The 22,921-nt window shown below is 44.9% G+C and overlaps 1 protein-coding gene across 2 annotated transcripts in view; it reads left to right on the forward strand.

Moving 5' to 3' along the window:
- The first annotated feature begins 1,345 nt into the window (after positions 1-1,345).
- GNAO1 (G protein subunit alpha o1) overlaps positions 1,346-22,921 on the forward strand; it is a 195,041-nt gene continuing 173,465 nt past the window's right edge. Inside the window, exons 1-2 of one of the 2 annotated variants that reach the window (XM_026714420.2) lie at positions 1,346-1,547; positions 2,430-2,472. In XM_026714420.2, coding sequence (XP_026570205.1) covers positions 1,430-1,547; positions 2,430-2,472 — 161 coding nt within the window. In that variant the 5' untranslated portion in view covers positions 1,346-1,429. The remainder of the gene's footprint in view (positions 1,548-2,429; positions 2,473-22,921) is intronic. The other variant, XM_087940499.1, reaches the window with a different exon arrangement.

Here is a 22,921-nt window from a genome sequence, read left to right on the forward strand (position 1 = left end):
TAAAAAGGCAGGGAAGGCGAAGTCACTCAAAGCAGAAGGGGGCAGGCGAGCCTCCTCGGTTGCATCTCGCGCATTCACTTTCTCTTCACCGAAACTCCCCCCCCCGCCCCCCGAGCGTCACTTTCCCTACCGAATAAAAGCCGGGCCGGGGGCGGGGGAAGAGCGGCTAAATCTCAGTATAGCAGCAACTGTTGGTGTGGGGGGGTCCCTGATCCCACCCCGCGCTCAGAGGTTGGCAGGACAGACCTCTTCCTTTCCTAGCCATCTTCTCCTTTTCCTCCTCATCCCCCCACCGCAAAAAAAGCGCCCCACCCTGCCCCACCCCGGGGGTCTGAACTGTCTGGCCAGCACGCATGCGCGGACGGGGAGCCACAGACGTCAGCAGTCCAGCCGGCCTCGCCTCGCCCCTTGAAGTCAGCACAGCGCAGAGCCCGGGCTCGCTCGTCGTTGTGCCCCTCCTCCCTCCTCCTCCTCCCTCTTCCTCCTCCTCCTCCTCTCCTCTTCTCTCTCTCTCTCTCTCTCTCTCTCTCTCTCCTCTGGCTGGCTGGCGTGCACACGCGCGCGCGCGGCCGCCTTCCCACTCCCACCCCCACCGCCACCCTTTCTGCATTTCTCTCCATTAGGACGGGCTGAACGATGCGATCGCTCGCAGCCATCGCCGCCGCCGCCGCCGCCGCCGCCCATTAGAGACCCCCCAGATTAGGGGGGAGGGGAGAGGAAGAGGGGGAGGGAGAAAAAAAACAACAACCCCCTCCCAATCCAACTGCAGGGAAAGAAGGAAGGAAAAAACCAAAACAAGACAACAACAACAAAAAAGCACCGGACCGCGAGAAATTCTGCGCTTGAAGAAGGAAAGGCGGAGGAAGGGGAAAAAACAAAAAAAATCCAAAATCTTGAGCACTTTCTCCCGTTTCTGCAACCGGTTACCGGAGCCCTCGGAGCGCTGCAGCCGGCGGGGTCAGCTCGCTCTCTCGAGCGCTCCGCTTTCCTCCTCCGACGACTCCTCCGGCAGGCGAGCCACCTCCCTTCCCTTCTTCTCCCAGCGGCCCCACCCCCACCCCCACCGCACCCCCAGCCCCCACTGCCCTCCCGACCGGCTCCTCTGCAGCTCCCGCAAAGCTGGGCTGGTTCCTTTGGATGCCTTGATTCGCCGGCGCGAGCCAAGAGCAGGGCTGGGAAGAAGAGAGAGAAGAGAGAGAGAGAGAGAGAGAGAGAGAGAAAGGGGGCGAAAAAAAAAAGAGAGAGAGAGAGGATTTTTCCTCCCCTTGGCCTTTGGCGTTGCAACCTCGAGCTCTTCCCGGCCGGCTTTCCCCACCCGCCACCCCACTTCTTTCTTTTTTGGGGTGGGGATCGTCCGTGAAAGGGTGGGGGGGAAGAGGCGAAGGAGAAGGGTCCGTCCACCCGGCACCGTTCCCGATTTGGGGCCACCATGGGATGTACGTTGAGCGCCGAGGAAAGGGCCGCCTTGGAAAGGAGCAAAGCGATCGAGAAGAACCTCAAGGAAGATGGGATCAGCGCGGCCAAAGACGTGAAATTGCTCCTGCTAGGTAAGCCAAAAGCCGGGCTTCCTTTCTCCGTTCTCTCCCCGCCCCGCGCCCCGTCCCCGTCCCCCATCCCTTTCGCGCGTTCCCTTCTTCCACAACCCCTCCACACACACACACATGCACAAGATAGATTTGCACACTCACGTCTCCCCCCCCACCCCCGTCTGCCTGCTCTCAGGTGTGGTTCGGCGCCCCCGACACCCCCTCCGCCTGCTCTGCCCCTTGGCACGATTTCCGCTGCAGCCCCCCCCTCTGGTCCCTTTGAGGTCGCGATTCACTCCCCCTCCAGGTGTAGCTTTGATGCCTGGCCGAAGGCCCGTTTGCCTAGACCCTCTTTATCCGTCCCCCTCCGCCCAAATAAATCACTGCCTTTCACCAACTAGGTGTGTGAGTGTGTGTGTGTGTTTTCACGCTCCATCTTCTGCCGCACCTTTGGATGGACTGGCTCAAATGTAACCCCATCTCAGCCCCTCCCCAGTTCCCCACCTCTCCCCAACAGGTAGGGGTCTTGCTACCCCTCCCACTGTTTATTTATTTTAAAACAAAACCTATCTCCTTCATCTCTCGCCTTTTTTGCACTGAAACATCAATTGCACAAACACAAATATTTGGCTCCCCTCTTCCCACCCATCCCCGCCGCGCACAGCCATTAGTACTACCACTCCTCCCCACTCTTTCTCCCCCTCCCTCCCTCTCTCTCTCCCTCTCCCCCTCTCTCTCTCCCTCCCTCCCTCCCTCTCTCTCTCTCTTCTCTCGTTATCTGCTTTTATCTTCTTATATTCTCACACAGGCCAGATTTTTTTATATATATTTTTTTGCTTTTATGAAGGTTTTAATGTCCTCCCCCTCCTTTCCTCCCCCTCCCCTTCTATTTTGTCCCAACAGGGGCTGGGGAATCCGGGAAAAGCACAATCGTGAAGCAGATGAAGTAAGTCAGGCTCATCCCTTACCCTCATAGTGAGAGAAGTGAAATATTTGCATTGTAACTGAGTCCAAATTTTTTTTTTTAAAAAAAAATCTTTCTTAAAAGTGTTTTCCGCTTAGCTCCCTTTGATGTTGTGTTGGGGGTGGGAGACCGCTGGGGGGGCGGGGAGAGAGGAAGGCAACCCGCTCTTTGGTTCCATGAATTTGTTAGGAGCCAAGCCGCTGGTCTATGGTAGCAAAAAAACACACAAAAAAACCCCACTCAGGAGTCTGGCAACGCCTTTCCCCGGTGTAAATACAAGCGTTTGTGCCTTTTCACGCCCTTCTAAATAAAAATGGGTTGGTGGGGAAAGGCTCAGTGAGTGAGTCTCCACCATGTTTGAGGCGGGAAAGACCAAGGATGGGGAGGAGAGATGGTCTCCTCGCTGTGCCTTTGAAGGGGGCCCGGCTTGGCCAGGCCCAACATCTGGAGCAGCTGTTGCAAAAGCTTGAGGCGCAGGTGGGCAGAAGAGGGGAGGAAACCCCCTCCCCCCCCCCTTGGCTGAGATCTGGCAGGGACCCGCTGCGCCAGGTGTGAGGTGCTGTTCAGCCTCCGTGGTGCTGAAATCTGAAATTCCTGTCTTCTTCCTTCCCTCCCTCCCTCCCTCCCTCCTGCGAAGAAGGGTGGCCAGGAGCGATGGGGTGGGGTCGGAAGGAGAGGAAACTTAGCCCTGGCCTAGGCATTCGTGCACTGGCACCAAATTCCTCTGTGGCATTCCTACCTGTCCCCACCCTCCAAATATCTGCTTCCCAGACCGGGCCTCCATTTGCCCGCATTTCCAGCCTTTGGGGTCTTGTTACGGGACTAATTAGGGTTGGGTTTCGGCATGGAAAGGCACCTGATAATACAGATTTGAAACTAGTTTCCGTCAGGCCTCCCTCCCTCTTTTCCCCGCAGCTTTCTCGTTTGGAGCCCTTCCCTGCCTTTTAATTAATCAGGGCAGAATTTGGCTGCCATGCCAAATTAAGCCGGAGCAGGAGATGGACGCCTTGCCAAGCCCCCTCCCCCCACTCCGCTTCTCTGTCCCCTCCCCGTCGACACCCGTGTATTGCGGAGCGTGTGAATGTGGCAGCGATTCCTAACAAGTGCGGGTCGTAAGAAGGGGTTTCCTCCCCCCTTGCAGCGGACCTGTTTCTCCCCCCCCCCCAGCCCCCGCTTCTCTCTCTCTCTCTCTCAATGGCGCCGATTTGAGCTCCCAGGAGGCTTGTGGGGAGGGGCGGGGCGGGGCGCGGGAAGCAGATACACCAGGTGTAGCACCGGGGTGCGTGTGTGCACTCTCGCGTACAGACGGTCTCTGCTTGAGTTGGGCGCTCCTCTGCCGGGTGTCTCTTTAAGCTGGATGCCCCGGCTAAAGGGGAGCGAGTGGCCGGATGGTTAGGAGATGACGAAGGGAGAAGCGACAGTCAATGCGGAAGGGCAGGGGGTGTTTTCCCCACCTCTCCCCTCCCCCCCCCCCGCCCGTTGCAAAATGGCCTTCTCGGCAGCCTTCGGGTAGCTCTTGCAGGTTGCTAAGGAAGAATGGCGCCTGGGGCGGAGGGGGGGGGAGAGTTGCACGCAAGCCACACCTGCGCGCACACATGCACGCACGCACACACACACAGAGAGAGATCTTGGGTGCCTGCCCTCGGCCAGCCTGCCCGTGCATGCCCGTGTCCCCGGTGGCTTTTCTGTAGCCTGCCGGGGCTGTTCACATAAGCGGGAGGTTTCAGGCGGTGCAGGCGGTGGACAGCGCCCGGCAGAGCCTGGAAGACGGGATGGGCTCTAGGGAGCTCGGCAACCTTCGGTTCGGCTCGGCAAAGCTCGGGCGTGGGACTCGCCTGGCCTTTCGGAGGCATTCGGCGACGAAGCCAGCTGCCTCGGCAAGAACCGGCAAAGGTTCGGCTCTGCTCGGACAAAACGAGGAATGGATTTAGAACTCAAGATAATAAACAAGACACGCACGCCCTGGAGTGATGGGCTGTGCTAAGGCATGCAGAGACAATGACAACAGGATCAGAATCAGAATAGATCTGGAAGGGACCTCGAAGGTCTTCTAGTCCACCCCACTGCTCAAGCAGGAGAACTTATACCATTTCAGACGAATGGCTGTCCAGTCTCTTCTTAAACACCTCCAGTGATGGAGCACCCATGATTTCTGGTGGCCAGCTGTTCCACTGATTAATTGTCCTCACTGTTAGGAAGTTTCTCCTTAATTCCAGGTTGAATCTCTCCTTGATTGGTTTCCATCCATTGCTTCTTGCCCTGCCTTCTGGTGCTTTGGAGAATAATTTGACCCCCTCTTCTTTGTGGCAGCCCCTCAAACAGTGGAATACTCCTATCCTGTCCCCCACTGTTCTTCTCTTCCCTAGACTAGCCAGGCCCAGTTCCTGCAACCGTTCTTCGTATGTTTTAGTCTCCAGTCCCCAAATCATCTTAGTTGCTCTTCTCTGCACTTTCTTTTCCCAAAGTCTCAGCATCTCTTTTGTAATGTGGTGACCCAAACTGCAAGCCGTATTCCAGATGTGGCCTTACCAAGACTTTGTAAAGTGGTACTAATACTTCACTCGAGTCCTTTCCTAAGTTTAGCTCGCTTGAACTCAAGGGTGGGTAATTATGCCAACATTACCACCTGTGGATTTAAACTCCAAGAATTCTTGAGCCAGCATTGAAGTCCACCTGTTCAAGTCCATAGGTTGTAAAACTGCAACAGCTGCTCACCCCTGCTATAGAACTTAATTTAAGCCTGTGCTAGAATTTAGGGGTCTCCCACCTCATCAACTTTAAGACTTCCGGACTTCAACTCCCAGAATTCCTCATCCAGCCATAATCTTTTTTTTTTTTTGCAGCCTGGATCTCATAGTCCTAGTCTCATACTTAATTTCAACCCCTGTCAAATTTCTTATACTGAGTCCGACTATTTCTCCTTCCTTAATTTATACAGAAACGAAGGGGGTGGGAGAGTATTTTCACAATCCTGTGCTTAAGATCTTCTATTGTCAAGGGGATGGACTCCCTTGATCCTTCCCAAGTCCTCCCTCGCTGATTTAGTGCCCTTGCAGCTTTTAAATTCATCGTCATATATCACAGGACATAGAATACCCAAGCTGGAGACTATATACCATTCTGGACTGAAATGACTGTCCAGTCTCTTCTTCAAAACTTCCAGTGATGGAGCACCTACAACTTTCCTTTGCTTGCTTTTGATGTCATAAATACTATGAAGATTCTCCAACTCTCTAGCCCAATTCTAGTTTTGCTCACACAACACAACAAACCCCATTAGGCTAAGCCATTCGTCGAACCGGCCTGGCTTTGTAAGTCACTAACAATCACAACACCAACAAGAAACAACCAAAGTTAAAAACTCACCAAATGTTACAGATGTTAGGTGCTAGGTCTTTCACTGACCTGGTTGTAAGGACACAACCCTTGAGTTTCTGGTGTCATAAATAGCCTGATAGGTAAATATAAATTACTATACATGCCAAAGAGAGAGCTCTTTTTCAAAACATCTCAGGGAGGTGTGTGACAGAGGATAACAAAACTGTTGTTCACTATTACCCATGCCTGAGTTTGCACACACTGTCCTGTTACAGAAAGGAGTAGAATTCAGCTTACATGTTATGCCTAAATCAATAGGCCATATTGATCTGGTGATCAATTTCATCGTCTGAGCAGCTAAAAGGATGGTTGGGTTTCCACAACACATGAACTATAAGTTGCCCAACCTCCTTTTAACTTAGTTTAATGAGTTGTTAGTTGTCAGTGGCTAAGACGCTGAGCTTGTCAATCAGAAAGGTCGGCAGTTTGGTGGTTTGAATCCCTAGTGCCATGTAATGGAATGAGCTCCCGTTACCCATCCCAGCTTCTGCCAACCTAGCAGTTTGAAAGCGTGTAAAAATGCAAGTGGAAAAGTAGGAACCACTTTGGTGGGAAGGTAATAGTGTTCCATGCACCTTCGGCATTTAGTCATGCCGGCCACATGACCATGGGGACATTTTTGGACAGCGCTGGCTCTTTGGCTTTGTAATGGAGATGAGCATCGCCCCCTAGAGTCAGAAATGACTAGCACATATGTGCAAGGGGAACCTTTACCTTTTTAATGAGTTATTAGAACCCGACTTACAAACTATAAAAAAGGAATAACAAATAGTCATAAGAGTCCCTTCTTTAAAAACATTTTATTTATTTATTTTTTATTTATTTATTCATTCATTCATTTATTTATTTAGTCAACTGCTTACAAGATAATAGGTATAAGTAAAAACATAATTATGAATACATGGACACATATAAGAAAAATAAAGGAAACAATAGGACCGGGACGGTAGGCACGTTGGTACGCTTATGCACGCCCCCTACAGACCTCTTAGGAAAGGGGTGAGGTCAATAGTAGACAGTCTAATGTTAAAGTTTTGGGGGTTTGGGGAAGAAACCACAGAGTCAGGTAGATATTCCAGACATCTCTTGACATCTTCTCAGGTGAGTGATTACTTCCCTGATTTTCTTTTTCCCAGAATGTTGTCCCTAACCTCTAGACTGATGTTGTCCTTCCTTCCTCATCTTCCAGATTAAGGCTACCCTGGGGCCTCATATCTGGCCTGAGATAAGCTAAGATAAGCAGGCACCCCTTTAGGCTTGAACTGATGTTGGCGTGGGTTTACTCACACTCTGGAAAAATAAACAGAGACCTGGTTGCATATTTCCTGGCAGGCTAGTTGCTATGAAAATCAAACTTGTTATTAGGCATGGTTTAACCTGAAAATGTTTGCTTTCCTATTAAATTAAGGGGAGGAGTGGGAATAAACAAACTTTCAACTGCCAAGGTTCATGGCTTAGTTGTCTAAACCTTAGTTGATAGATATTACTGAATGGGCAGAGATGGGTTTTTAAAAAAATTTCCTCTTCACTTTTTCAAGGCTCTAGGGTGAAAATTGAAGATCTCTGAAAAGGGCCCAAAATGTCCAGATTGGTGAAACAAGTAACTTGGTTGTGCAACTTTGTGGTTGGGTGGGGCAGGAATGGAAACAGGAATAATGTGTCTCTGAAAGGATTCTTAGTTTAAAAATGAGAGTATTCTATCAATCTATTTCTATCTGTTTGACTGTCTATCTCTCTATCCATCATCTATCTTATCTTATCTATCCATCCATCTATATCATCTATCTATATCTATCTATATCATCTATCTATATCTATCTATATCTATCTATATCTGTCTACATCTATCCATCCATCCATCATCCATCATCCATCCATCCATCCATCCATCCATCTCTATCTATCTATCTATCTATCTATCTATCTATCTATCTATCTATCTATCTATCTATCTGTTTTTGGCCATTTTCATATCCATTGTTGATGGTTAATTTTGGAAGTGTTGAGGTCCACCATAATCCAAAACATATTGAATGATTGGATTTGTTTTCCATTTTCTGATTATCTCAGCCTTCAAACCAGGTGGCAATATTTTATTTTTTAAGGGTGAAAATGCTTTTATCATACAGTTTTCATGGATATCCCCTAATGGTATAAAGTCAGTTGGAGGACAAGCTTATTGTGTAGACAGGCGCATGCCCCGATATGATGCTCTGAGTGCATGGAATTAGAACTGGACTGAAATTGATGCCTTTGGGGGTGATGTTGTGCACTTTCAAACCAAAGTGTGCGTATTGGCACTGGATGAAAGCCTTGCAGAATCTCTGGATTTTGCACTAAGGGCTCTGTTTGGCACACAAGAGCAGCGGTCCTATGCTGGAGATGCGATATTTGCCTGCACATTTTCCATCCCTTCAAGGCAGTCTGAGCTTGGAATCTGCCCAGTGTGGTCTGGGAAGAGTTTTCCTTTGATTGAAATGGACGAAAAGGGATAAGTAAGACTGGAGGCAAATTCCAAGCCGGTTGTCTGAGTTCCAATTTTTATTTCAGTCGGTTGGAGATGCACAGATACTCTCTGTAGATGCTTTATGCTGCTGACGTTCAAATGGAAGGAGACGGTGTTTTTAAGGATGGGCATGAGACGTGGGCTTCATTTGACTTGGGGATTGCAGAATCTCCATATTTGGAACTATTCTGCTTGGTCTCTTTGGTTGTAATTTCCCACGAAGGTCTTCGTGTTCCCATAACGATGGGGCTGAGGAGCATGAAGTTGGGAAATGCTTGCTTCTGACCGCAAGTGGAGAGGCTCGTTAAGCATGAAGAAAACAAAAAGGAGCAAAAGAATCCACCTATTGTATACGAAGCTAAATAAAGATTCTTGTTATGGTCCAACAATGGCTAAAGCAGCTGTGTGGGAGGTCCCTTGGAGAGTTACAGGGCTTAGAAGAGGAGAGAAGAGGAGATTTGTACTGCTGCAGTCCTGCATGCTAACCAGGTCTGGACTCTGCACTCTCCAGGTCTGAAAACAAATCTAGAATAGGTATAAACCAGGTTTAACGGGTGACTCCCCCCCCACTTATGCAACGGGGCCAGCCTTGGGCTTTAGGGTTGTCATGGCAACCCTCAAATCTCAAGCTGCCTCCAAACACCGCCCCCTAGGGACAGTGAGTGGACATCAAGGAGGATAAGCCTGAAGAAGTTCAACCGATTGTGAGATAAGGTCAAGTAGCTCAGGTAGGGATTCCTCTGAAGTTGAGTGGAGGTAACAGCGGAGACACAGGGTGGAATCATTTGAGCAAAAGCATTGAAGAGCAACAGGGATGGGAGAAAGAGAGAGAGAGATGAAGATACCAATCCGGTTATCGACGATGGAGGCGTTTATATATCCCAAATGTTTTTAAAACGGGAAATGTTGTTAGACATAAAGATGTTTTAAATGAAAGAAGTGAACTCAGAACAAAACAAGAACTGAACGAGGGATTGATATGAATTGGTACTCATATATGCAAATATATTCCAGATATGAAAAATGATTTTTAGAATGAATTGACAGAATGAGGTAAAATCCTAACAGGAGCAGAAGAATAGATGATTAAGAAATTGTATAGCTATTTACTAGGAGTGAAATTAGAAGAAGAACAGGTGAAGGAGATGATGATAGCTTGGGGAAAAAACTTTGGCTATGGGATAGAATTAGATAAATGGCAGAAATTATGGGATAGAAATTATTAATTAACAATGTCAACAGCATATAAAGAAAATCTATATATTTTATAGATGGCATTTTGCACTGGCAAGACTGGCAAAGATGTTTAAAGACAAATCAGCTAAATGCTGGAAATGTCACCAGACACCCGGAACATATTACCATATGTGGTGGACATGCACAGCAGTTAAAATATATTGGACAAAAATAAACACATGGTTGGAAAAGATGACAAAACAACACATAGACTTAAAGCCCGAGATTCTTTTATTGGGGATTTTACCCGAAAATTATAGTAAGGAAAAAACATATTTAATCATACACGTATTAAGAGCAGCTGGAATTGTATTTGCTCAAAATTGGAAAAATGAAAAGATTCCGATAGAGATAGAGGTGATCATGAAAATATTGGAATGTGCAGAAATGAATAGATTAACATTGGCAATTAAAGAACAAGAAGAAACGGATTATTAAAGGATATGGGATTTATTTTATAAACGATGGAAAATAAAGTAAGAAGTTAAATGAATATTGTTATAATGATAAGATATATAAGGTTGAGTAGTTTTTAATATGAATGTAATCATAGTAAGAAATGTATACTAAATATAAATATTTGCACAAGATATATGTACCCAGTCAACATATTGTATAACTGAAAGACGGATTTGTTGTAAAATAAAATAAAATAATTTAAAAAAAAATGGATGGGAGAGAGAGTTGAAAGGCTCAGAAGCACCGGATTGCAAATGCTATTCAGGGGTAAGGGGCAGTTGAGACGGGGCTGTTATCCCTGAGTAGCCAGCACTCTGGATGAAGCCAAAGAAAACCATCTGATTTAAGGAGGCGGCATGAAGGCTGGGCTACATAGTGATAGCACATTACAGCATCTTCTGGATGGTTTACAATGTCAGCATTATTTACAAATTGCCCTCAACACTCCCCATTTTATTGACCTCGGAAGGATGGAAAGCTGAGTCAATCTTGAGCCTGTCAGGATCGAACTCCAGACTGTCGGCAGAGTTTGCCTGCAATACTGCATTCTAACCACCGTGCTGCCATGCTCTCTCCTTCTCCTTTATAGCTGATCAGTTGGAGCCTACTTAGCACTAGAGCAGGGACTCCCAACTTCAGCAACTTTAGGATGTGTAAATTTCAACTCCCAGAATCCCCCAGTTGTCACCTTGGAAGCCATTTTTGGGGGTCTTGGAAGCTTCGAGGCTGCCACATTCCGTGCCGGGGAATTTGGGAGGAGGGATTTCATAGTGGGGTAAAAGGCTAGACATAACAACATTCTTTCTCAGAGAGTCAAGGACATGTTGTTGTGCACCTGGAGGGGAGTGACCGGGAGGATGTCTCCAGTTAGGATGAAGATTTGATCGGACCATGTGATGGACTGATGGGTGCAGGGAATGGATCTTGGATTTCTCTTTTGGGAAGGGAAAACCCGGAACTCTCAGATTCGGCTTTTCCCAGGTGTTCCAATATGACAACTCTAATAAAATGGAACTTTGAGGAAATGTCTGTCTTGGAGTTTATTGGGTTGGAGTTGGTTAGTTGGAACACTGACACCAATCAGACATACTGGCTGGGGAATTCTGAAAGTTGAAGTCTACCCATCTTAAAGTCACTCAGGTTAAGAAACTCCGCATTAGAACTAGAATTTGTTTACTGTGGATACTCTTATGGCTAGTTGCTAGGACCTTTCATTCATTCCCCCTAGAGTTGGTTAGCTGGACTCAGTCTGATTTGTATCCTGATTCTGCTCTCTTCTGGAACGGTTACACATATGCGACTCTTACCCCTTAAGTTGGCTCTTGTAGCATTAGAAGGGCCACAAGGGTCACTTAACGCAATCCCCTCTAGTGTTGTGGGGATATCAATTTCACATCCTTGAGAAGAAGACCCTCTTCTCCTCACTTCTTGAAATCAAAACCCACAATCTCCAAAGTCAGACTACATCATGCCACATGTTTCCATCCAAGGTACTCCATAAGACCTAGTCAATGCTCTGTAGGGTTAGGACTCAACATGGTAGGTGCCACCACTCTCCTCTATAAATGGGCAAAGGTCTCCTCCTCAGAAAGTAACTGTGATGCTCTAAACAGTGCGACATATTGCGGGACACTTATAGTCCAAGTGTTTCCCCATTCCCAGTACATTTTCTCTCTTTTCCCCTTATCCGTTGGAAAGTCATAAACAGATCGGGGCGGTTCAAACAGGATCCTTCTGAGGTTAGTAAAGTGACGGCCTAGATTGTTGGGGGCAATATGTTGACTGTAAAACTGCTGAGAGAGAGCTGTAAAGCACGGTGAAGTGGTATATAAGTCCAGGTCCTATTGCTGTGACTGTATAAGAACTCTGGTGGTGCAGTGGGTAGAATGCAGTATTGCAGGCTGACTCTGCCACAGCCTGGAGTTCGATTCTAACCGGGTCAAGGTTAACTCAGCCTTTCATCCATCCGAGGTCAGTAAAATGAGGATCCAGACTGTTGGAAGGGCAAGATGCAAAAAAAAAAAAAAATGCTTACATTGTTAAGCATTACATTACCCAAAGAATGCTGTAAAGCACAGTAAGGTGGTATATAAGTCTAAATGCTATTTCTTTTATTTACTTGATATACAGTAGAAGAAGTCATATAGTAGAAGAAGATTCTTGTAGCGGAGAAAGGATGGTTGCTTGGAACCTGGGTCGTTTGCATGCTGTCCATGATCACCTAATCATTAAATCAAGAAAGGGAGAGTCCATCTATGACCATTTACACTCCCTCTCCTGAGAATATTGAAAGCAAATTCAATATTCAACATATTAAAGAAAAAAAAATATGCAGGAAAATTGCTTTGCATTAGATGATGGAGGCAAGGAGACAGGACTAATGATGAACTGAAGGTCACCCTCTGTTTTCATGGACAGGAAAGGATTTAAAGTGGGTTCTTTTTGGTTTATAGTTCTCTGGGAGTCTATGATAGCATTTTCTGTACATTGGGATCACTCTGCTTGTATTCTAATCTGGGTCAAGTTGGGCCAGAGAAATGAACATTATTAAGAGTTTAGAAAGAATATTTTTAAAAGTTTTTATTTTTTATTTTTATTTTATTTGGATTTCCTGTAATAACACTGTTTCATATTCTACCTGAATTTTGCAGATTGCAATCTCTTTTATTAATGGTTGTCTACTTTGGTGCATTTATCTTATTTGTTACCTTTATTTTATTTATAATGTTTGTGGTCAAAACAATAAATCAATCTTTGTTTGTCTACTTCATGTCAAATTGGCTTTCCAGTCAGGGAAAGCCAATGATTGGTTTGCTTTTGATCTAGGGAAACATTTCAGTGTCTGCCTTCTATAGTTTCAAATATAATATTTGTGAAATCCAGCCACATTTACAAGCACTGGGCTTGGAAACTCACAAATTCAGCGGGTCTGTCACTCCCATTAACAGGATAGCAATGTATCCTATCATGTTTATGTCAGGAAATGCATTCCTCACACACAGTTCGTGGAGTCAAAAATAGCTCTTGGGTGTTGTCTTCAAGATTAGAGACCCACATTCAACAACTTCTCTGCAGAAGAAGTTGGCTTGAGGGAGGAAGTTCTGCTAAGGTCAGAGATGCAATTTTAGGAGGATTTGCAAAACCCCGTAAATGAAGAAGGAGACAGACTGAAATGGTTGGCAAGAGATCGAGAGGCAGGCTTCAACTTACAACCTCAACTGAGCCCCAAGTTTATGTTGTAAAGTGAGATGTTAGTTGAGTGAGTGTTGCCCCTTTTTCTTTACCACGTCTGTTAAGTGAATCAGTGTAGTTTTTCAACTGTGCGATGAATCTGGTTTCCCCGTTGATTTGGCTCATCCGAAGGTCATAAAAGCTGTTCACATGACTCTGGGACACTGCAACCGTCATAAATGTGAGCCAGTTGTCGAGCATTATGACCACAGGGATGCTGTGATGGTCATAAGCCGAGGTAGGCTGCTACGGGTTCGCCCAGGTTTGGGAGAACCCGTTGTTAACGTTATGGCCAGTTCGGTGAACTGCCAAATCTCACCCCTGGCCGGCCCCACCCACCCCGTCCTGCCCCTCCACTCTGACCCTCCCCTCCCCTCCCCTCCCCGGAGCCCCCATGTGGCCAGTTTTGGATGCAGGTAAGTGCAGGGCATGCACAGAGGCTCGGGGATGATGAAAAATGGGCCCCTTGAAAGTTCTGGATGGCTGGAAATGGGCCCGTTTTCATCTTCTGGAACCTAGGGGAGGCCCTTTTCGTTCTCCCAGAGGCTCGAGGAAATTATCTGGAGCCCAGGGAGGGCAAAAACACCCCCTCACCATGGTGCAGGAGGCCAACTAGGCCACGCCCACCATGGCCCACCATGGCCACGCCTCCCCAGCAACTGTTGCTGAAATTTTTTAAGAACACCCCTGGTCATAAGGGTGAAAAATGGCCGTAAGTCACTTTTTTTCCGTTAAAACTTTGAACTGTTAAAACTAAATGAACTGTTGTAAGTCGAGGACTACCTGTACGAGTCGTTTTCAGTGAAGAGGTTCATGTATTGCCTCCTCTTAGTTTTTCTTCACAAGGAGTCCTTTGGTGCAGCTTGACTGAGTTGAGAGTTTGGGTTAAAGCTTCTGCATCTGAGAGAGGTGTCTACGAGTAGCCACGATGGGCCGAAAGGGACTCATGACCTGGTTCCAAAATTACAATAACCGCCTCCACCTCCGTGGTCCCATGGTCACATTTAAAGCACTCGGCAACCTAGCCCATAGTTATGGCCCTTTGTGGTGTCCCGTGATCCTATGACTAGGAATTATGATGCTTTTGCCCAAAACCAGGATTGACTTCTGGTGTTTAGCAAAAAGCAACAGGTAGCCAACAATGGGTTTGGAACATGAGATGGGTAAATAGTGTCATTGGGACAATGAACATGAATTTGGCTAAACTCCAGGACGCAGTGCAGGGAGCTGGTGTGCTTTGCTCCATGGGGTTCCCAAGAGTCTAACGTGTCTCATTGAACAACAAACAACTTCAGTGTTCACTCTACAGCTGGTGCATTCAGAGGTGGTCTTCAGCCAGTTCTGACTGGTTCTGGAGAACGGGTAGCGGAAATGTTGAGTAGTTCACAGAACCGGCCAATCCCACCTCTGACTGGCCCCGCCAACCCCATCTCTTCTCTGCCTCCCATCGAGTCCCAGCTGATTGGCTGGGTCTCCTTTGGTTGCCCTGCGCAGGAGAACGGAGCTGGAAAGCAGGTTAGTGGGGTAGGGAGGGAAGGGGGATTTTGCAGTATATCCTTCCCCTGCCACGCCCACCAAGCCACACCCACAGAACTGGTAGTAAAAAAATTTGAATCCTACCACTGGGTGCATTCGTTTTGCAATGGCGAAATTTTGTAATTTTGTAATTTTGCTGCAAAAAATCCAGGTGGCTTGGATGCTTTTTATGACTGTCGCATGACTTGCAACCAGAATGGGCAGGCTCCATTCCAGTTGTAAGTCGAGGACTACCTATGGAACCCAGCTTTCTTTGCTGCTAATCCAGCCACTTCACCACTACATAATACTTGTTCTGCGCCTGAGACGGAAGAGTAGAATTTGATCTCTGCGGAGCTAATTGAACCCCTTTCCCACGAACCCATTCTGACTTTCCAAAGAATGTCGCCGTTTCTGCTTTTATTGCATTAACTAGGTTTACTGTGTATAGATTTTTAGGTCATTCCTTTCTTAAATTTTTCTCTACAATAACCACCCTAAAACTCTGTTGAATAGAGTAGCTGGTGAATAATGTTGCCAAATAAATAAATTTATTCAGCTATTGTATATGCTGTCATAATTACAAATTGATTCCTGGGAACTATTTCTCTGTTGTTTAAATTTATATTTTGCTTTCCATTCAGAAGGCTCCATACATAGAATTGCCTTCTTTCATTTTTCTCCACAAGCAAGCTTGTAGATTGGCCTGAGAAGTCCCATTGACCTTCATAGGAAAATATGAAACATGAATTACTGTAATGAACAGTATTTCAGTGAATGATGCTTTAATTCTTGTATCCCTGCTTATACATATTATATTGATAATGCTTTATATTATAACCATAATATATAATTTTAATGTTTTTAATATCTGTTAAGGATAATTTAGATGTTGATTTAGTTTTGTTGTGCACCACCAAAGTCACTTGCTTTTGAGATGACAGTGGTAGATAGATAGGATAGATAGATAGATAGATAGATAGATAGATAGATAGATAGATAGATAGATGATGGATGGATAGATGGATAACGAGTAACAAATGAGAAAGAGAAATAATAGATAGATAGATAGATAGATAGATAGATAGATAGATAGATAGATAATGTATGGATAGATAGCGAGAGAGATGATGATAGATTAGATGATAGATAGATAGATAGATAGATAGATAGATAGATAGATAGATAGATAGCAAGAGAGATGATAAATAATTAGATAGCGAGAGAGAGAAAGATGAGAGAGATGATACAGACAGAGAGAGATGGGCGGATAAATAGACAGACAGACAGACAGACAGACAGACAGACAGACAAATAGAGGAGTGGTGCAGTGGCCTAGAGGTGGAGGTCTCACCTCACAATCAGGAGGCTATGAGTTCAATCCTTGGAACAGCAGGTATTTCTCTTTCTGGGCACACTGGGTATATATCTGCTGAACAAAACTCCACATTGGTGACAGGAAGGGAATCCAGCCAGTAAAACACTCTGCGAACTCCATTCAGTTCCCAGAATCTACCCAACAAGGGATTATAAGGTGATGATGATGACAAATAGACAGATATAGATACTGGCTTTTATGAGAAATAGGTTTATTGTTTGTTTTATTTCATTTGTATACATTTAAATCATTTATTCTTGTGTCTCTTTCCAGGCTGTTTTGAGAAGGAAAGCAGGTTAAAAATATAATAAGTAAATAATGCCTAGATTTGGTAGTTTGAAATGATAATAGCAACCCCAAATTAAGTCGGCCAGGTATTTCTTCAACCTCCTAGTCTAAAAATTCAGAATTTGGTTGTGTTACTACCATGTGATCAATTTCAGAGGATTGCAAGCACATTTGTAATGTCGTGGTGCATTTGGAGAAAATCTGCCAAGCTGGCTTTGGGTGTGTGCATGGATTTACCTGCCAGTTCATCAAATGATTACCATAGCGGGCGTTGCCAATCACAGAACAAACATTTATCAGAAAGCAAATTGTTGAGATGGCTGGTCGGCCTCTAAGATGGTTTTGAAGATCCGTGGGAACATTTATAAGTTAAGAGTTGGGCTGCGGTGTTCCAAGGTTCCAATTTTGTATGCATGGTCAGTGGAATTATGGATGGGCCAGAAGCATTCTTGGACATTGAGATGAATCTGAATGTTGATGCCATGCTTTGTAGACAATCAGCTTCTGGGTATCTAGAAATATTCTTGTTAAATACCATGTCTGGGTTGGTACCCAGTTGATCCTTCAGTTTCACAATGCTAGTGATAGAAAGATAGTTTGCCAACATTCACAATTACATATCGCCCTGAAACCAGAGAGAGGAATTCTCGTATTTTCATTGTTTCCAGCTATCAAAGAATGAAAATAAAGCCCATATTTTATTTTCAGCACAGTTTTGGTCCAGCACATAGCAAGAGATTGATCTGGGGAAGATATTAGAGAGAGGTGTGTCGTACTGGTAGTCCTCGGTTTATGACCACAATTGAGCCCAAAATTCCTGTTGTTAAGTGAGATCTTTGTTGAGTGACTTTTGCCCCCATTTTAGAAACTTTTTTCTTTGCCACTATTGTTAAGTAAATAATTGTAGTTGATGTCGGTAACACGGTTTTTAAGTGAATCTGACTTCCCCATTGATTTAGCTTGTCAGAAGGTTGGAAAAAGGGATCATGTGATATTTAGGACACATCAATGAACCAGTATGAACCAGTTGTCAAGCACCTGAATTTTGATCCCATGATTATAGGGATGCCATAAAGGCTGTGAGTGTGGAAAATGGCAGGTCATTTTTTTTTTAGTGCTGTTGTAACTTTGAACGGTCACTAAATGGAACTGTTGCAGGTCAAGAGCTACCTGTACAAGATGGAAGCTGAGACTAAAATGGAGCACGTGACCAGAAGCAGCCATTGCCTCTGCGTCTTGCTGTCAAGCTGCCAGGACAAGCGTGTTAAACCATGAAATGATCTGGTATTCTGGGCTTAATATGTTGCATGATCTCAGGTGTTGCCTTGGGTGAACCCAGGTTGAAGTAAGTGTATGTGCTGTGATTCTAAATTGTTCCATTAATGTAGAGATAATAGGGTTCTGGGAATCTTTGATCTGAGGGAAGTTCAATCAAGGCATTGCTTTGAATGCAATCACCATTTTTTTATTATTGGTTGAATCAAAATCAAACGTCTTCTGGATGTGTCTCCTGGATGTTTGAGCTAATCAAGGGCTTGGCTCTGTCTTCCATCATTGCTTTTATTATATAGTTTTGTTTTTGTTTGTTTATTTTTTTAAATTCCACCTTGCTTACTTTTATAAATAACTCAAAGCAGTGAACATACTTATTCTTCCTTCCTTCTCCTATTTTTCACACGACAACATCCCCATGAGGTGGATTGGGCTGAGAGAGAAGGATTGGCCCCAAAGCCACCCAGTCAGTTTTTATGCCTAAAGTGGGACTCGAACTCACTGTCTCCTGATGATTGCCCAAGGCCACCCAGTGCCGGGACTCTGACAAACTACCCCCATTCAAATCATAAGTCTCTAGCTGCAACTCTCAAAGTGAAAAAAATTGATTTGTTAGGAGTGGCCATGTTGGCATTAGCTGGGTGCAGCCGACACTAAAATACATCATTCATTGTCACCCTTGACCCTGGTTTTCCCCCACCCCCTGGGTTTATCATAATTCATATTCTCCAATGAGACACATCCATAGCCAAGAGTCATCAATCATGTTCTCCAGTAATAATTTTGCATGCCAGAAGCTTCGGCTGCCAAAGCAATTATCCGAAGCATTTAAGGAATGCACTGCTTTCCCCGACTCCCTTTCTACTGGCAACTAAAAGGACCGAAGAAGTATTTTTTAGTTGACACCCAGCCAGCTTTCATGCCTCAGGTGGGACTAGAACTAAGTGTCTCCTGGGGATTGGCCCACAGTCACTCAGCCTTTCATACCTGAGATGGGAGTAGAACTCACAGTCTTCTGATATCTAGGCCAGCCTCTTCACCACTACACCAAAGTGCCTGTTTAGTCTAACTAGGTATAGTTAATTTGCACCCAACTGTTGTTGAAGAACCAAATCTCTTTCTGGGTTGAAGGTGTCTTGATTTTATGATTCAAGCAGGGCAGATTTGCCTAGGGTAGCAACTTGTGGGCCACAGCCCGCTAGGTTTGCAACTGGATCATGGAAACAAGCGGCAAGTGGTCACGTGCGTGTATGCGCATCCTCACTTGAACCAGTCACTTGCACAAACTGTTTCCTCCCCCTGATCCACAAAACTGGAAACATTGGGGAACTCTGGCCTAGGGTACCAAATTTTAATGGGCATCAAAATTGAAAAGTATATTTCAATTCCAAAAATACAAGAGAAGTATAAGGTCTAATTTTCTTCCCTTTTTTTGCTTTCGTACTTTTTCAACATACGCTTTTCCTAAAGAACACCCACAAGGTCAATTGAGTGGAAGTGAGCCCACACCAAGAGGGTTGTTGCAAGTCTTGAAAACAAAAATTACTATTACAACTAAGGACCTGGGAAAACTGATATTACTAAAACAAGAGAAAGATCTGAGAGAAAAGGTCCTGAAGCGAGCGAGTCGTACACTGAGTAGTTTGTCGAAGCTTATACCCAGAAAAGCAGCAACGGTGCCCTCAGTTTATCAGCACACCTGCTCGAGGGTTAAATATAATTTCGCAGAATTATTGCCATATGCCCACAATGGATGCTGATGCAATTAAAATTATTTATTGTGTTTCACAGCAAAAGTGGGTGAACGTATCCAGGAAAAGAAAATTGCAAGCTTAAAGCTCAAAGAAAAAATCCCTAACAAAATGGGAAGATGAGCCAAGCTGTGTGGGCACTAGAACATAACCGTGCCTTGAACGGCAACATGTCTAGAGTTGACTCTGGATTCAAGACAACAAAATGCGCAGGCGAAGGGGAAACTGGGCATATACAGGGTTTTTTTTTTCAATGGTGAGACACTTTAGGGTCTCTAAACTGCAAAACCAAATTCTCTGTAGGTTAAAAAGGACTCTTTGTGGATTTTACTCTGGTTGTCATTGCTGACTTTTGGGGTGGTGCTCATCAAGGCCATTGGGCCAGCATTGTCATGTGGTCAGGTGGCCTGCTTGATGTCATGTAGTGCTGTTACTTACCCACCAAAGTGGTACCTATTTATCTATTTGTATTTGCATGCTTTCAGACTGATAGGTTAGCAGGAGCTGAGGCAAGGGAGGGGATCTCACCCTGTCGCATGGAGTTCAGGTCTCAAACGTGGGCTGCCAGCTTTCCAGAACAACCCCAGAACAAGTAGACACAACGACAGTGGTTTTTTTTTCCTGCATGCCACCACTCTGCTAAACAACTAATTCCCATAACACTGTCAATGTCAGGGCTCCTACCGATCCACCCCCATTCAAATCATAAGTCTCTAGCCGCATCTCTCAGAGAAAATAATAATATTAGAAGTGGCCATGTTAGCGTTAGCTGGATGCAGCTGACACCAAAATACATCATTCATTTCCCCCTTGACCCTGGTCTTCTCCCCACCCCCTGGATGTATATTCTCCAATGAGACACATCCATAGCCAAGAGCCATCAATCATGTTCTCCAGTAATATTCTTGTGCACCAACAACTTTGGGCTGCCCAAGCGATTATCTGAGGCACTAGAGGAATGCACTGTTTCCCCCCTCCCTTTCTGCTGGCAGCTAAAAAGACCAAAGGAGTATCCTTTTAGTTGACAGTCAAACTATTTACTAAGACTATATTACTATTATTTTTCTCATCCTTCCTATTACCTATCTCCTTCTACTTATGACTATAACCTTGTTAGTTGTATCTTTATGTTTATGTTTGCTTATTGAGTATCCTATGACTATCGTTAAATAATCTTATGATTCTTCATGAATGTATTTTTATGTACACTGAGAGTTTATGGACCAAAGACAAATTCCTTGTGTGTCCAATCACACTTGGCCAATAAAGAATTCTATAAGCCCAGCGTCTTAACTGCTGAGCTACCGTGCACCGCTCATTTTCCTTTAGAGAGATGTAATACAGGACAATTCCTCAATGAAGATGGTAGGTATAGGTAATCCTTGATTTATGACCACAGTTGAGACCAGAATTTCTGTTGCTAAGCAAGGTGCTTGTTAAATGAGTTGTGCTTGATTTTCTGACCTTATTTTTTGGGCCAGAACTGTTAAATGAATCATTGCAGTTCTTAAGTGAATCACATAGTCTTTAAGTGAATCCCTCATTGACTTTGCTTTTTGAGCAATTGACTGCTCGGGATGTTGCGATAGCTGTAAGTGGGAGGACCGGTTGTAAGTTACATTTTTCAGTGCCGTTGTAACTTTGGATAGTTGCTCAATGAGTGTCGATGACTTCCCAAGATTCCACATGCGTGCAGCCATTTTACTTCACCCTGGTTGCAAACACGAGTTGAACAGCCCTGCAAATTTCTGCAAATGTAGGCTCTCTGTTTGGAAGGGAGAAGGCTTCTAACACAAGTGTTTTTAAAAGCAAGCCAATTTAATAGCAGTAACTGTGAGAGGGATCTTGGAGTCTTAGTGAACAATCAGTTAAATATGAGCCAGCAGTGTGCAGCGGCAGCCAAAAAAGCCAATGCAATCCTAAGCTGCATTAACAGAGGGATATAATCAAAATCAAGGGAGGTACTAATACCACTCTATAAAGCCTTAATAAGGCCACACCTAGAGTACTGCATCCAGTTTTGGTCACCACACAATAAAAAAGATGTTGAGACTCTAGAAAAAGTGCAGAGAAGAGCAGCCAGGATGATGAGGGGACTGGAGACTAAAACATACGAAGAACGGTTACAGAAACTGGGCATGGCTACTCTAGTCAAGAGAAGGACCAGTGGAGACAAGACCAGGGGTCTTCCAGTATTTGAGGGGCTGCCAAAGAGAGGAGAAAGGAGTTAAGCTATTTTCCAAAGCCCCCGAAGGCCAGAGAAGGAATAATGGATGGAAACTGATAAAGGAGAGATTCAACCTTAACATAACAAGAAATTTTCTGACAGTGAGAACAATCAAACAATGGAACAGAAGTTGCCTTTGGAAGTTGTGGGAGCTTCATCCCTGGAGGTTTTCAAGAGGAGACTAGACTGCCTGTCTTGTCTTAGTCAATATTTATCTTCCAAAAATGCCTAAGATAAACAGTTAAACTCTACAAAGGCTTCCATACAAACTTTCTTTACTGGATTGTAATAGGCACCCTCAAGGTATAACTCACAGTTATGTTGAGATTCATCTAATGTCCAATCTTTGCATAGTTGTCTTCATAGTGTGAAAATATGGTGATCTTCATCCCATAATGATACAACAAGTAAGCCCCAACACGATGCTGGGTCCAGGCAAGAGTGAACCAAGGCTTCCCCCAACCCAACTGGAGGTCAATTCAGTGACCAATCAGGATTACAGATGTGACCACATGACATGAACTACATTTCCCATGAGGCATTAACTACATTTCCCATGAAGCATTCCCTTAAGGGGACAGCTCCCATTCCCAACTATATTTATACTGTTTAACCAGCACACGGCCATTTGTTAGAAGTGGTGTAGCGTTTCTTGTTTGGTCGGGAGGTTGGACTAAATGACCTACAAGGTCCCTTCCAACTCTGTTAATCTGTAATCTTCATTTCTAATTTATGCAGAGGGAAGAGAAGAAATATGTTTAATTGCTAAAGATATCGAGGTTTAAATCAATGTGATAATTCCATCCTCTTCCATGTCCTTAATCTTGATTTCTGGTAGAAAAGGCTAAAGCTGCAGAGTTGTGGTTTTCTTTTTTTCAAATCAATGGTATGTACAAAATCAGTTTTTTTCAGAGATCCTCATTTGGGTGTTGTATCTGGAAAACTGCACTAGTGAAGTCACTTGTTGCTTGGTCTCTGCCTTTCTCCTCTGCAAAATACTGTAGTTTTCCTCCAGCTTGACAGGTGGAGTAGATGCGCTCTGCTTTGTTCTGTTATCTGGACCAGTTTAGAGGTTAAATGCTAGTTATGGCACACACTGCATCACCCATCATCCCCGGCAGCCATGGATTCAGGTCAGAAAAGGCTGCGCTCATGGCAGAATTGATGGAGAAAGGAATAGGAGCCCGGTG

The sequence above is a fragment of the Pseudonaja textilis genome, chromosome 11 (assembly GCF_049901715.1).
Source record: "Pseudonaja textilis isolate UNSWEBS1 chromosome 11, rPseTex1.2, whole genome shotgun sequence".
In the NCBI taxonomy this organism is placed as follows: Eukaryota; Metazoa; Chordata; class Lepidosauria; order Squamata; family Elapidae; genus Pseudonaja; species Pseudonaja textilis.